The 14,150-nt window shown below is 49.0% G+C and overlaps 1 protein-coding gene across 1 annotated transcript; it reads left to right on the forward strand.

The window, feature by feature from the left end:
- Positions 1-1,767: 1,767 nt before the first annotated feature.
- On the forward strand, positions 1,768-5,127 carry SAP18 (Sin3A associated protein 18). Its single transcript, XM_071735432.1, has 4 exons — positions 1,768-1,927; positions 2,140-2,249; positions 3,877-3,999; positions 4,641-5,127. The coding sequence occupies exons 1-4, from the start codon at positions 1,856-1,858 to the stop codon at positions 4,795-4,797; spliced, it is 462 nt and encodes a 153-aa protein (XP_071591533.1). The 5' UTR covers positions 1,768-1,855; the 3' UTR covers positions 4,798-5,127.
- The last annotated feature ends 9,023 nt before the right edge of the window (positions 5,128-14,150 follow it).

The raw sequence follows: 14,150 nt of genomic DNA on the forward strand, positions 1-14,150 counted from the left end.
TTTTTTTTCCTGACCTACATTTTTTAAATAAAGAATGCATTGATAGCATGTATTGTTTGCCCATGTTAGACATCTGCTTAAATCTGTTTCCATATAGAAAAAAGTGTCTTTTTCCAAGAGGCATCAGTATCGAGATCTTATTGAAAGCTTTTCTAGGTAGTGAAACCACAGGCAATGATTCAGAGAACTGTGAGCACAACACCGAGCAGAACAAGGAGAGAAGGCTACGGCAGCACATCCTAACCCCTGACAAATCAGGGTCTGAAGAAAACACTCTGCTCAGATCAGCGACTCTGTGCTATTTACAGGAGGAATCACCTCACGCCCCATCAGGCAACAATCACCCAGCAGGCTGCCCCGGGGTACGGGACTTGCCGGGGCAGGGTCCCCAGCACAGCCCCGGGCAGCCCACGGCCACGCAGGAGCTCTCGCTGTTGTCTGTCAGTGGTGATCCCAGGGCAGGCTCAGGGACAAAGCCACAACCCCTTGTGCCTGAAGAGAACCACAGGCCAAGAGGAAGGTGTGTGTCCAGGTAGTTACAAACCCTGCCAGTGAGGCTGCTTCGAAGGGGCACACCTCAAAGGCCTCTGTGCAAACACTCGAAGCGTGGGGAATAAACAGGAGGGGCTGCAGATGGCACTGGTGTCACCGAGACGCGGTGGGACGGCTCCTGTGCTGCGATGGCTGCGTATAAACTGGACAGGAAAGGACAGGAAAGCAAAAGAGGAGGCACCCTCTACAGCAGTGACCAGCTGGAGTCCATATTGAAGGATCACCTCCTGCATGCCCAGGGATCAACGTGTGGCAGTGAAGAGGAAGGGAGGCAGCTGTGCCAGGAGGCTGGTGTGGATGAGCAAGGAATTCCTGGACACGCTTAGAGGTATAAACAAAGTTTACAGGGTTTGGAAGCAAGGACAGATACCCTGGGAGAGCTACAGAGAAGTAGTCAGAGAAGCAAGAGAGCAGGTTAGGAAAGCAAAGGCACAGGGAGAGTTGGATCTGGCAAGGGAGGTTAAGGGCAACAAGAAAAGTTTCCCTAAGTATGTGAATGGTAAGAGGAAGACCAGGGAAAATGTGGGCCCACTCCAGAAGGAAACAGGAGAGCTGGCCACCCGAGATGTAGAGGAGGCAGAGATACTCTGTAGTTGTAGAACATACTCTGTATGTTGTGGAAGCCAAAGGCAGGGACTGGGAAAAGGAAGATTCCCCCACTGTAGATGAAGAGCAGATTCAAGACCACCTAAAGAACATGAAGGTGAACAAGTCCCTGGGACCTGATGGGATTCACCCACGGCTCCTGAAAGAACTGGTGGATGTAGTTGCAAAGCCACTGCCCATCATATTTGAAAAGCCATGGCGGCCTGGTGAAGATCCTCCTGACTGGAAAAGGGGAAACATAAGCCCCATTTTCAAAAATGGAAAAAAAGAAGATCCAGGGAACTACAGGCCAGTCAGCCTCACCCCTGTGCCTGGCAAGCTCATGGAGCAGTACCTCCTGAAAGGTCCGCTAAGGCCAAGCTCCGGCGGGGGCTCCCCGCGGGGGACAACATCCCAGCGTACCGCCTCACGTCCATCCCCCGCCCCTCCCAGAGCCACACCGGGACCTGCACCCGCCCCGCCCCCGGTACCCGCCCCCGGTACCCGCCCCCGGTACCCGCCCCCGGTACCCGCCCCCGGTACCCGCCCCCGGTACCCGCCCCCGGTACCCGCCCCCGGTACCCGCCCCCGGTACCCGCACCGCCCCCAGGCCCCGCCCACCGACCCGCCGGTCACCGCCCCCTCTCCCCTCTCGCGAGATCTGATCCGCGTCCGCGGGACATCCGGGGCTGCCGCTTGGTTTGCGCAGCGGTGCAAGATGGCGGTGGAGTCGCGGGTTACGCAGGAGGAGATTAAGAAGGAGCCAGAGAAACCGATCGACCGGGAAAAGGTGCCGGGGGTGGTGCCGCCGCGGCTCCACTAACGCCGCTCCCGGCCGTGGTGGGACGGAACGGGGCGGGCGCCGGAGGGGGGAAGGGTAATGGCGATGCCGTGAGGCCTCGAGGGGGAGGGGGGGGGGGGGGAGGAGGGGGGAGGGGAGAGGGCAATGGGGGAGCGGTCTGAGGGAGCGGGGATGGCGAGTGTCCCCTCACCGCCCCGCAGACGTGTCCGCTGCTGCTTCGCGTCTTCACCACCAACAACGGGCGGCACCACCGCATGGATGAGTTCTCCCGCGGCAACGTGCCCTCCAGCGAGCTGCAGATCTACACCTGGTGAGTCCGCGGCTGCCGGGCCCCTCCGCCCGGCCCTGGGGCACGGAGGCGAGCGGGCGTCTGGGGGTCTGGGGTCTGGGCGGTGTCCGGGATCTTGCTTGGCTGGAGCTCCTGGTCTGATCCTCGGCTGCGGGAGGGAGTTCGGTCAGCCTCGTGTAAAGCAGGAGCCGGGGGGGCAGCTGTGTGCTCTGCTGTGGAGGCCGCTGAAACGCGGTGCCTCTGCTCACAGCCATGGCGACTGAGACGTGGCATCCGTGGAAGCCCAGCTTTAGCGGGGTGCTGATTGCTGCCCGCAGAAACTTACTGCGGTTGAACTGCACTGGTTCGTGTTACTGATGCATGTAAACAGAGGCTTGTGGTGTGGTATATCTTGGGTTATCACAACGAATCTACTCAACACAGCTGCTCTCCTTCAACTAAGAGTTAGATTTTGTTCCACCAGCCTTGTTTTTTCAGTGGAAGTAGTTGTCCCAGGAGGCTTGAACTTGTGTGAATGGTGTGCTGGTTTTAAGTCAGAGCCTCTTGAGGATGGAGTAGTGTTTTTCTGGCCAGGCAGCAGCACTTTACCAGAGAGCTGCTTTTTTAAACTGCTTTCAGTTTTAATTTGGAGAATTGTTTTAGTTGGTGTTGCAAACAGGTTAGTTTTTATCTTAGTATTTTGAAGAATGTTTCTGAAAGTGAATAATGCTACTTATTTTTCCTTCCAAGGTATCTGCTAGGATTATGATTTGTATGTTGTATGGGTGAATAAATCCTTTTTTTGTGGCTAGCAAAGCATGCAGTTCTAATTTACTTCTTGATGGGCTTTATGGACTCAGTCCAGGCTATTGATGTTGTCTGAGCTGTTTGCCGTCTGCAGAAGTCAGAACAGGCATTGTCTGTAACACACTGCTCCTTGGTTGCTTGAAGTGAGTGCTTAGTCTGTACAATTAGAGCTACTTTAGTCGTGATGATTGAGTCCTTTTGTTCTTGAAATCCTAGAAATGAGCTTTGGCTCTGCTCTGGTTGAAGGCTGGGAAAAGGAAGAGTGCTGTCTGTTAAGGCAGAAATGGAAATCTTGGTGGGAATGGAAAACTTTTTTTTTTTTTAATCTCTATACTTCTAGTATTCAAGAAGCTATTTTAACAGCAGCTCAGATGAAGAACAGTTACAGTGTGCATTGTATAAATGCACGTTAAAAAGTTCTCAGCTGTTTCAGGTAGTGACTTTTGAAATTTGTAGAAAAGCAGATGTTGAAATTACAGATTTAGAGACATCAAATATTGCAGTGAATTAGAAGGTAGTACAGGTAGAGCTGCATTGCACTTGATCAGATTGTCTTCAGTGTACAGTAAGTGGTGCATTCTCCCAGGTGTTGTAATCAATAAGTAGAGCAACTTCTTGTCACTTGGTCATTAGACCAAAATGTGTTGTTTGTTGTGCCATGCAGGTGTGAAAGCAGTGGCTAGGAGGGAGCTGAAGGGTTTAGCTCTTGCTCATCTTCAGGTATTGCTGGAAAGTATGCAAAGGCAAAGGCAGTGTATGGTTAAAGTGTAGCAACGTATTGATTCCAACTTAAATGGGTTTGGGGAAACTTTTCTTATTGCTGCTTTTGAGAATGTGAACTGCTTGGGTTTGTTTAATGTAGGATGGATGCAACTCTGAAAGAGCTGACCAGCTTAGTGAAGGAAGTGTACCCAGAAGCACGGAAGAAGGGCACACACTTCAATTTTGCAATTGTTTTTACAGATCTGAAGAGGCCTGGATATAGGTAAATGGCATTTCTTCTCTGAGTTAACAGAAGACTTGAGGTACTGGAGCAGTCAAATAATCAACACCAATTTTAGAATTTCCAAACCCACAAATCAAATTTCTTAAGTTCTTGGTAACTGACTGTATGATGATTGTTACAAACTCAAAATTTTGCTTGGCCATGGTTGTGAATGTGTTCCCAAAACAATGAAGCTGTGTGCTGAACACTGTGGTTGCTGCATTGGCAGCCAGCAAGAACAGGGATGTACAGTGTGAGGCAAAGCTCTGTGTCTGGTGACAGGAGGTGTCATCTGAACACTCGTTTGAGTCTGAGCAGTTACCTTTCTGCAGATACCCAGTGTGTAAGAACCTGTGTCAGAAGCCAGCAAGTACATTCTGCTCTCTAATCTGTGGGGCCTTGGTCTCTGGGTGTGTGAAAGGGGCAAGGGGCTCTCTCTGGTCTTTAATACAGTCTCACATTCCTTAGGGAATCTCCATCAGGAGGAGATTTTGCTGGGGGGAAAAAACCCCAATGTCCCACACAAGCACCTAAATGCTAAATACAGAGCGGGGTGGGCATGAGCCATTACAGGCCCTGTTTTGGTCATCTGGGCAGATTTACCTCTGATAACAACCTTGCCTTTTCTCTCCTGCATCCAGGGTGAAGGAGATTGGCAGCACCATGTCGGGCAGGAAGGGCACAGATGATTCCATGACGTTGCAGTCTCAGAAATTCCAGATAGGAGACTACTTGGATATTGCAATCACTCCTCCAAACCGTGCACCGCCCCCATCAAGCCGCATGAGGCCATACTAAGCTACTGCTGCTTTGTATGATTATATTTCCTGTTTACTCCTACTTGCTGTTCCAAAGCAGGCTTTTTTTTTTCTTTTGTTGCTAAGCAAGTGCATCTGAAGGCAAAGCTAAGTACCAGAAGTAAACTTAACTTTTAAACCTTAACTTTTAGTTTATTTAGCAGAAGTACTTCTCTCCAGCAGTGCCATCATCCTATCCCTGATTGTTAGAGCCTGAACAGTAAGTCTGTGCGTCCTATGTTTCAGGATTTCTGTAAAATACAACCAGAAGGATTACAGATGTTCTGTAGTTCTGTCTTGTTTGGAATAAAGATCAATGTTATTAATCTTTTTCATTGTGTGGTTGTGGTGCCTGTGTGGCCAAGAGGGCCTATTGCATCCTGGGGTGCATTAGAAAGGGGATGGTTGGTAGGTCGAGAGAGGTTTTCCTCCCCCTCTGCTCTGCTCTGGCGAGGCCACATCTGAAATACTGGGTCCAATTCTAGGCCCCTCAGTTCAAGAAGGAGAGGAAACTGCTTGAAAGACTCCAGCACAGAGCCACAAAGATGATGAAGGGAGTGGAACATCTCCCTTATGAGGAAAGGCTGAGGGAGCTGGAGCTCTTCAGCTTGGAGAAGAGGAGAATGAGGGGTGACCTCATCAATGTTCATAAATATGTAAAGGGAGAAAGTCAGGAGGATGGTGCCAGGCTCTTCTCAGTGATGCCCAATGATAGGACAAGGGGTAATGGATGCAAGTTTGAACACAGGAGGTTCCGTGTAAACACGAGGATAATATTTTTTTACTGTGAGGGTGACAGAGCACTGGCACAGGCTGCCCAGGGAGGTTGTGGAGTCTCCTTCCCTGGAGACATTCAAAGCCCACTGAATGTGTTCTGTGTGACCTGCTGGAGGTGACCCTGCTCTGGCAGGGGGGTTGGACTTGATCTTTTGAGGTCCCTTCTAACCCCTAAATTTCTGAGTGACTCTGGTTGTGGGTTTATTTTTTTGGTTTTTGTTTGAGTTTTTTGTTTGTTTTTGTGTTGGTTTTTTGTTTGTTTGTTTTTGGTTGGTTGGTTGGTTTTTTTGTTTTTTGGTTTTGTTTGTTTGGGGTTTTTTGAAGTGGATTTCTGCAGAGAAATATGGCTTTTAAGCAGACTTTGAAATGGAAAGGATGACCAAAGCCTTTATCTGATAACCATGGGCTTGCTGAGTGGCCCCACAGGGATCCCTTGGACAGGAGGATTTCTGGAGCCACTGCTGGCTGGATTTTGGGAGCTGAGCCCCAGGAGCAGTGTGGTGGTGGGAGGCAGACAAACTCCTGTTGTGCTCCCTGCTGATGCAGATGGGCTGAGAGGGACAGGTGAGGCTGCTCTGCTCATGTGGGGAGTGAGGGGGCCAGGGCAGACAACCACAGCTTGCAGGGACTGCTCCCATCTAGAGGCAAGGTGATGCCAGTCCATGGACTGGGAGTGGTCTGGGTGACACGGGTATATCCCAGGATCCTGAGGAGCTGCTGAGCAGAGGAGGAAGAGGTGGCTTGGCACACTGGAATGACATCTCCCCTTGTGTTCTGAAGAAGCTACTGTTGTCTAAAAAGAGAATGTGTAAAGCTGGTTTTGAAGGTCTGGCTTTTCTTAGATCAGTGGTCTCCAAACTTTTTGATTGCAGCCCTCTTACCAGTAAAATTTTTGTGTGACTCCAGAATTGTTCATGTATATTATTACTGCACAAATATAATATGTGCATTATAAAACTACACAGAAAGAGAGAAATGAAGAGGTGAAATACTTCTAAAAATATTTTAAAATTCTACTTATTAATGTACAACACCTATTTTCTTCCTGCATGCTGCTCATGTGTGTACCACTTTGGAGATGATCTTTGGTTTGTCTTGCACACCCCACTTGGGAGAACCTTGTCTTGGAACGTGGCAATGTCTGCAGGGCCAGAAGAAATCCAGAAATCCAGTGTTTTCAGGTTGAGGCTGACTGAAGAGAGCACAGAACTATTTCCCAATGAAAGCACAGGGGCCTGTGCTCTGCCCAGAGATGCTTCTGCCTGCAGAGGGAAGAGCTGGGAAGTCAGGCAGCAGCTCTGCACCCTGGCAGTACGTGTGGAAGTCCTGAATGCTGTGGTTTTGCCCAAGCAAACCTGTGGGGTGGAAGCAGCTGCTTCACGTGCCTGTATCTCCTGTCCTGTTGTCTACAAGCAATATATTGTGAGTGTGCACTGCCCACGAGGATGGTATCCAATATTGGCTCCCTAGAACTTTTGGTGTGTGCTGTAGCATCTTTCTCTTGTTCATCTTCCTCTAATGAATTCATGTGATGCTGGGCCATGCCCTGACCAGGCTGGGTGAGTCTCACTGCCCTCAGGAAGGTGCCCTCCACCAACACTTGCAGCTCCACTGGGCACCAGTTCCTCAATTTACTGCAACCCTCGGGTGCCAGGGCCAGGCCCAGGAGCCCTGAGGTGTCAAGGTACAAGATGTGTTAAGAGTTGCTGGTGAGGAAGCTGGGTGTAGCAGGCAGCTTCTAGAATCTCAAGATGTAGAGGGGGGGTAGCTAAGGGGCCTCCGTTGTCCGTGTTGAAACTGGACTGCAGGTCTGTGTGGTGGACTCTGCTCTCTGGGAAGCAGCTGGTGCTGCCTGTGCTTTCTAAGGGGCAGGGAACAGGGGTGACCATCAGTAAATCCGCACAGCTGCAGGGTGGAGCCTGTGGCTCCCCACAGCTCAGTGCTTGCCGAGTTCTTCTTTCACTGCAGGGGGAGATCTTGAGACGCTCGAGGTGCCTCTGGTCTTAAAGCAGCTCCGGCTGTCCCCGGGCTGTGTCCCTGTCCTGAGCATCCCGGTGGTGGGGAGAGGGCCAGATGCTTGCTTTCTGCATGTCCTGCCCCTGGGTGCTGAGAGAAAGGCGAGAGCAGGGGAAGCAGAAGCTGTAGCTGCTCCCTCGGGAATTCACCTTCCTCACGTCAGGCCATAGCTTTGCACTGGCTAAGGCTGAAGGAAGTGTCCTTGTGTGCTGAGGAGGAGGAGGCAATGCCTGCTTTCCAGGAGCTGTGATTTATGTATTTTTTCCTCAAAGAAGTCCCTTGGTGCAGTGTAGCCTGAGGGATTTGAGGTTTAGTTCTGCCCATGGCTGTCCCTCTTTTGTCTCCTTCCTCTGGCTTATGAGTTAGGGACTTGCTCTTTCAGCCTTTGAATGACCTTTATTTGCAAAATCACCTGCATCTGAGTCACTTTTCCCCCTAAGACTGAGAAGGCTGAAAAATGCTCCCTACCTTTTAAAGAGAGCTCAGGAAAAGACAATACTAATGCTGACTGGGAGTGGCAATGGAGCTGATCTACTGTGGCTGGAGTTGGGATCAGGGGAGATGTTTTGCCAGGGTGAAGGCAAAGTGTTTTAACAGCTCAGCGAGTTCTGTGTCACCAGGGCAGGTTTGTTCAGGAACCCTGCCACCTGTGTGCTGGGTCAGGACCATCAGATCAGCCATCTGGGCTTTGGCATCCCATAGACCTGGGCAGACAGAAAAGTGAAGACCACAGCCAAGAGGCCTGCTGGCCCCAGAGCATTGCCTGTGCTGCACAACGATTGAGGTGAGTCCTGCAGTAACCACCGTGTAATTATACAGAATTGCATGGCCTCCCACCAAAGGCAAGGACAGACCTGCCATTAGATGCACTCAGGAACATGGACACTTCCTTATTTTCTTTTTAATCCTTGTTTGTGCTTGAAATGTGTTTAAACATAATTCTCAAATGTAGTCAATACATAAGGCAATAGCAGCAAGTGAAGCTGTGTCTGTGACTCAGCTGCTCTGGAAGGCAGTGTGGCTGTGCTGCTGGAATGGGAGACATGGCCCAGTGATGGCTTGTGCATACCCAGCCTGGAGCTCATCTTCACACACTTCAGCCAAAAGGAGGAACAACCTACTGGCTTTAGGTATGGTGGCCCATGAAGCAAAATCACCCGGAAATTACCATGCAGAACTGTGAAACCTTCTGTTTGACTGCTCAGGTTCTTCACCTTCCCATGACTGCCATGGTAGTATAAAATTAATCAGACCTCTTCCCTGACTCCTTCAGGCTAAATGATTATGGAGAAGATTTTCCCTCAAACACTTGAATGGTGAACAGAAAAGTAATGCAGATGTGAAGAAAGTTCACCTTTCTGAACCTGCTTTTATGGAAAAATGCACTTGAGGATAAGTGCAGGTAGGCCTATGGGTTCCCTGCATCAGAAGCCCACTACACAATCAAGGCCTATGACAGCAGTTTTGAACTCAGACATCAGGATACAGTGAGCAGACAACACCAGGTACAACCATCCTGATGGTGGAAGAGGTGAAATGGAAAGGCAGTTGTCACATGCTGAGCTCCTGCTGGAGAGGAGGGAATCTACTCAGAGTAACAAGCTTGTGTGTCTCTTTCAAAGGAAGGATGTCAGCTTCTAAAGAAAAATAATAGGTTCAGCACTGTGGTTTAGGAAAATCAAAACATGGTCTCAAAACTCAACAACAGCAGGCGATCCCGTATGCTCAGGAAGCAAAGCTCTGCATACAGCAGTATACCCAGATCTACCAATCCACAGGACTCGGAAGTTCAAGAGGAACTGTTGTCCCTCATCAAGGCAGCTGGATGAAATGTTTTCTTTTTGGATGCTTAAAATCCTGACACACAACTGCCACCAGCAAGCATCCCTTCAAAGCTCTTTTTATCTCCCATCTGTGTAAGGTGAAGAGCTAGGATGAGTTTTCAAGGAAGGTTTCCTAATGTAATTTCTTAGAGGCCAAACCCCACGCACAGCACCACAGCCACCAGGCAGCTCTTGTCCCCTCCCTCCAAGGATACCAGAGGTACTCCCCCTTGCCGGTGACCCTCCAGATCTCACCTCACCCCTGACAAGGGCTTAAGTTGTTTTTCTCCCTTTAACTGGTGACAAACAGCTGGGTTTGTGCATGTCTCCAGCCCCTGTGATCCTTGGCCCCTCTGGCTGCAGCAGGAGCAGGTGCCTGGAGAACTGTCCTGTGCCCCTCACCTGCAGGGTGCAGTGCAGTCAAATGGACCCTGTTACTAAACAGAGCCAACTTCCCCTAATTTCTCATTTTCCCCTTCAGCAGCAGCTACCCCAGGCTGCTCTGCTCCCACAAATGTGTGCTCCTGGTGTGCTGTCCTGTCTATCAAGGTGTGGTTTGCCCTGAAGGACTCTGCTCTGCAGACTTGGTTCTTAGAGCTAAATATTTTCCCCTCAATTTATCCACCTACACCAATGCATTTTTTGATTGAATGGAAAAAAATCTATAAAAATGCTTTTTTGTTTTTTTTCCCCACAAGACCCCATCTACCATTACCTTGTCACACCTTATATAAGTGTTGCTTCTGGAACTGACCCTTAGCCAGGGTTTCATTTAAAATTGAAACCTTTGAGTGAAAGCCCAAAGGACTCCTGTTTCACAGGGCCCCTCTGATTTTTCCACCTTTCCACTACTAGGTCATGGGTGTATGTTTATACACAAAGGTATGTATGTACAGAACAAGCCACAGCCTTAGGAGAGCAGCCAGTTCCTGCCCTACAATGACTACACAGCCCTTATGAAAGGTGGAATGCAGCATTTTTGCTGTTGTAATCCAGCTGGGTTAATGCTCTCCCCAGTTCAGCAGTGGGGACAGGGCTCATGCACACGCTTTGTCGTTAACCTGGGCTGCAGCAGACACACACTCAGCAGTGTTCACTGAGTGGAGCAGTTGTGGAGGCTTAAGTTCTGCTTTACAGCTCTGCTCAAAAGCAGAAAGAGCTGTGATGCAGCAGGAAAACATGAAGCATTATCAGCAAGTTGTCACTCTTGGTTTGGAAAGCATGAGAAAATGAGGTGTTTCCAGAAATCCTGTTAAGGTCACAGCAAATGAGTGACAACAGCCATGGTTGTGTTCAAAGAAGAGCACTGCAAATACTGCTACAGCTAAGAGACAACTGCTCAAACCAACATGGCCCAGTTACCTGCTGCTCTTGTCTCAGCCCTTGTGTCTAGACATTACAGCACAGCAGCTGGGTTAAAAAAAAAAAAAACCCAAGACAAAACATCAGTTCCTCCAACAGAACAGAACACTGAGGAATGTGAACTGTAGAACACCAGTGTCGTGTGGACAGCAGGCAATGAGGAGGTGCCTGGCAAGGTACTGCAGATGAAAAATGTCTGAGTGCTGAGTTCAGAGGGGCTGGAGTGACAGCTTAAGTAGAGACATCCTGGCCCAAAAATTCACTTGATGGTCAGCAAAAAAATCCAGTGAATGCTGCAAGTGACAGCCTCAAGGGCACCGGCCCTGTGCTACAGGCAAACACAAGTTAGTGTCTGCAGGCTTGAAGTGAGTTTGGGGGTCTTTAACAGGGCAAACCCCACTAAGTGCAGTCTGAAACTGCACCTGGCCCAGACTACCCTGCTGTATATGGTGTTTGAATCCAGTGATCCTTTCCTTGAGTCCTCAATGCATGTCTGAGAGCTGTAGAAAACCTGCCAGCTCTCCATCACTGAACAGATAGGAGCAAGCATAGCTGAGCCTTCTCTTTCCAGTCTTCTGCTGAGGTCTTATAGCTGGAAACTGTGAAGCTTCAGAGGGGAAGAGGGGAGTGCCCTAACAGTGGTTCCAGGTAAAGCATTTGAAGAACAGCACGAGGCAGGCAGCAGACCTGCAGCAGATCTGTGCCAACACTTCTGGCTGTGTGGCTGTTCCACCTGGGCTGTGCACTGCCCCCAGCCTGGGCACTGCTGGCTCCACACTGCTGCTGCCTTTAGTTTCACAACTGTGCTGAGCAGCAGGAGGTTTATGCCTAAAAGGGTGAAGGGGAGCACATGCATTTCCAAGTGCATATTTCCAAGTCTGAAATATGGTCTCACCAGCAGCACATCACAACAGCCTACATGACCAGGAAGGAGCCAGACCACCCTGTACCTACAGCCCCCTCCACTGGGGGTGAGGTTTGCCACAGCAGCTCTGTCTCCTCCAGCCTGACTCCTGCACAGCCACACACACACACACACACACACACACACAGAGTTGTCCCAGGGAGAGCAAAGGGGTGATGAAAAATCGGAGTTGCTTCAGCTGCCACAGCCGTGCTCATGGAACAGCAGCCTCAGGAGACGTCACCAAAGCAGCCAAACAGGATGGGATTCCCTGAGCAGCTCCAGCAGTGGGTGAAGGATGGTGGCTGCCTCCCACTGCCCTGCCCTTGCCCTTGCCCTGCCTCAGTGCCCAGCAGTGGCTTTGCAGGTACGCGGTGATCTGGGTCAGTGCGCGGGGCGCGTGAACAATTTAACCTTGGAAAACAATCAGTTCCAGGAGCTGGGCAAGCAGGAACGGCTTCCTGTGCTGCCACAGCTGCAGTGACACAAGGCAGGGTGTGGGAGGAAAGGCAGGACAGGGCAGCAAGGCCTCAGATTGGTTTGTGGCTGGGCAGGCAATCATTAGGGAACGTAACTGCGGGGCTTTATGCCAGGAATTATAAAAGTATTCGAACAACTTCCTGCCGGGTATTCTGCAAACTGTTCTTTGCTTGGCCTCTTGCCAGGCAAAACACCTGTGTAGTGGTGCAGCAGCTTCTTCTGTGGACTGTTTCCTCTGTCTGCACATTTGTGCTATTTATTTTTTTATACCCTTCAACTCAAATTAGATCAAGAAAAAATCAAAAAGATGACAACCTCCCTTTGTGAAGGGGGTATTACTGTTTCATGTTTAAGCTGATGGATAATATTTACAGCATTGACTGAGGTCTTCCTGGCAGAAAGATGTGTTCCTGTGGACTGCTGTACCTGTGATTCCACAGTGTGGCCACTGGATGTTGTTACTGCTCCTCACGAATGCCACAATCTGTATTACTGTCCCATGGGGAAACAAGGGCCTTCCAATGGAAGCTACAGCTTCAGCTACAGCTGCTGATGGAGCACACACAACCACCCCCAGTACTGGAACATCTCAATAATGACAAAAGGGAACAAAGCAAATATCACATCTTACAGACCATTCAAAGCATCCGTGACAATTTAATTAACTAAAGATCCCTGGACTGCAGTTGTTGCTCTACTGATTTAGAAAAATATCGATAAAAGCCCAAGAGAGGGCACAAAAAGGTGATGCTTGCCATTTAACTATTTTACAGCCAGCTGGGAGGTTTCCTTTCACTGAAAGTCCCATATTTGTAATTTAACCTCAGGCAAAATATTTCTAAGATAAGAAAGCACTGACCACTTTACAGGGGTTCCAAGGCAGAACAGTTGAGATGCTTCTTTGACAGCCAATGGGATTATGAAGGAAAGTTTCTGGTGACTTACACATTTGATAAACAAACAAACAAAGATTAAGAATCACAGCAAATGAAAACCAAAGGCTATGCTTTTTTGATTGCCTCTTAGATACCCCTAAATATTGAAGCAGAATTTTATACTGGGTTTAATCTTTTCTGACTGCAGGCTACTGCTACAAATTGTGACCCTCTTCTCACCCTGCCCTTACCTCTGATTTAGCAATCACACAGAGAGAAACTGAGCAAGGAGATTTTTGTCAGGGAGAATAAGATAGAAAACAAAATTAATCAGTCTTCCTGTGGCTCTGTGAATGGAAGGAATCCATCACAGAACCATAGGACCTCTAAATTCTGTGCATAGAAGTGGTGAAACAGCCTCCGGAGGCAGAATCCCCCAGTTAAACTGGATTAAGCCCAGGACAGAAACCATCACCCAAGTCAACTCCACCTGTCTGGAGGCAACTACTGTCCCCTGTGTAAGTATTGTGTTTGCTATTTATTTAGTTACTGTTGATTCAAACCAGGCTTTCTGCCAGGTCAGTGCTGTGATCACATTCATCCCACAACAAACCAATCTGCAGCTTCTAAACTTTTATATTATTCCCACTCTGATGTACTCCTAGTGCACAGGACAAGCCTCTCCAGCAGCAACACTGGTTTAAGGGGAGCCTGAAGCTCTGCTGGCCCCACAGCTACATCCTTGGGGGTTGGGGAGTTTAAACGTGAATTTTCTGAAGTAGCCACAGAGCCCCCCCTGTGACAGAACTGATCTGAGCAGGGAGATAAAAAAAAAAAAAAAAAAAAAAGAAAAAAAAAGACAAAACAAAACACTTAACCTTTCCAGCCCCAGCTTATTTTGAACATAGAACAGTTTCCAACACTGCTTATGCTTTCACCTCTGTCGACCTTTCCCTCCTTCACTCCTAATACTCAAACTCCTCCTTAGGCCTTACTGAAACCTAAAAAACTTTCAAAAGTAAAGCACAGTGACATAAACCTAGGTTTTGTTTTGCTGCTCTGATTATATCTACCTCAGAACAATGGTCCTGCAGCAAAAAACCAAATACAAACTGCA

Source organism: Heliangelus exortis, chromosome 1 (assembly GCF_036169615.1).
Source record: "Heliangelus exortis chromosome 1, bHelExo1.hap1, whole genome shotgun sequence".
NCBI classification, from domain to species: domain Eukaryota; kingdom Metazoa; phylum Chordata; class Aves; order Apodiformes; family Trochilidae; genus Heliangelus; species Heliangelus exortis.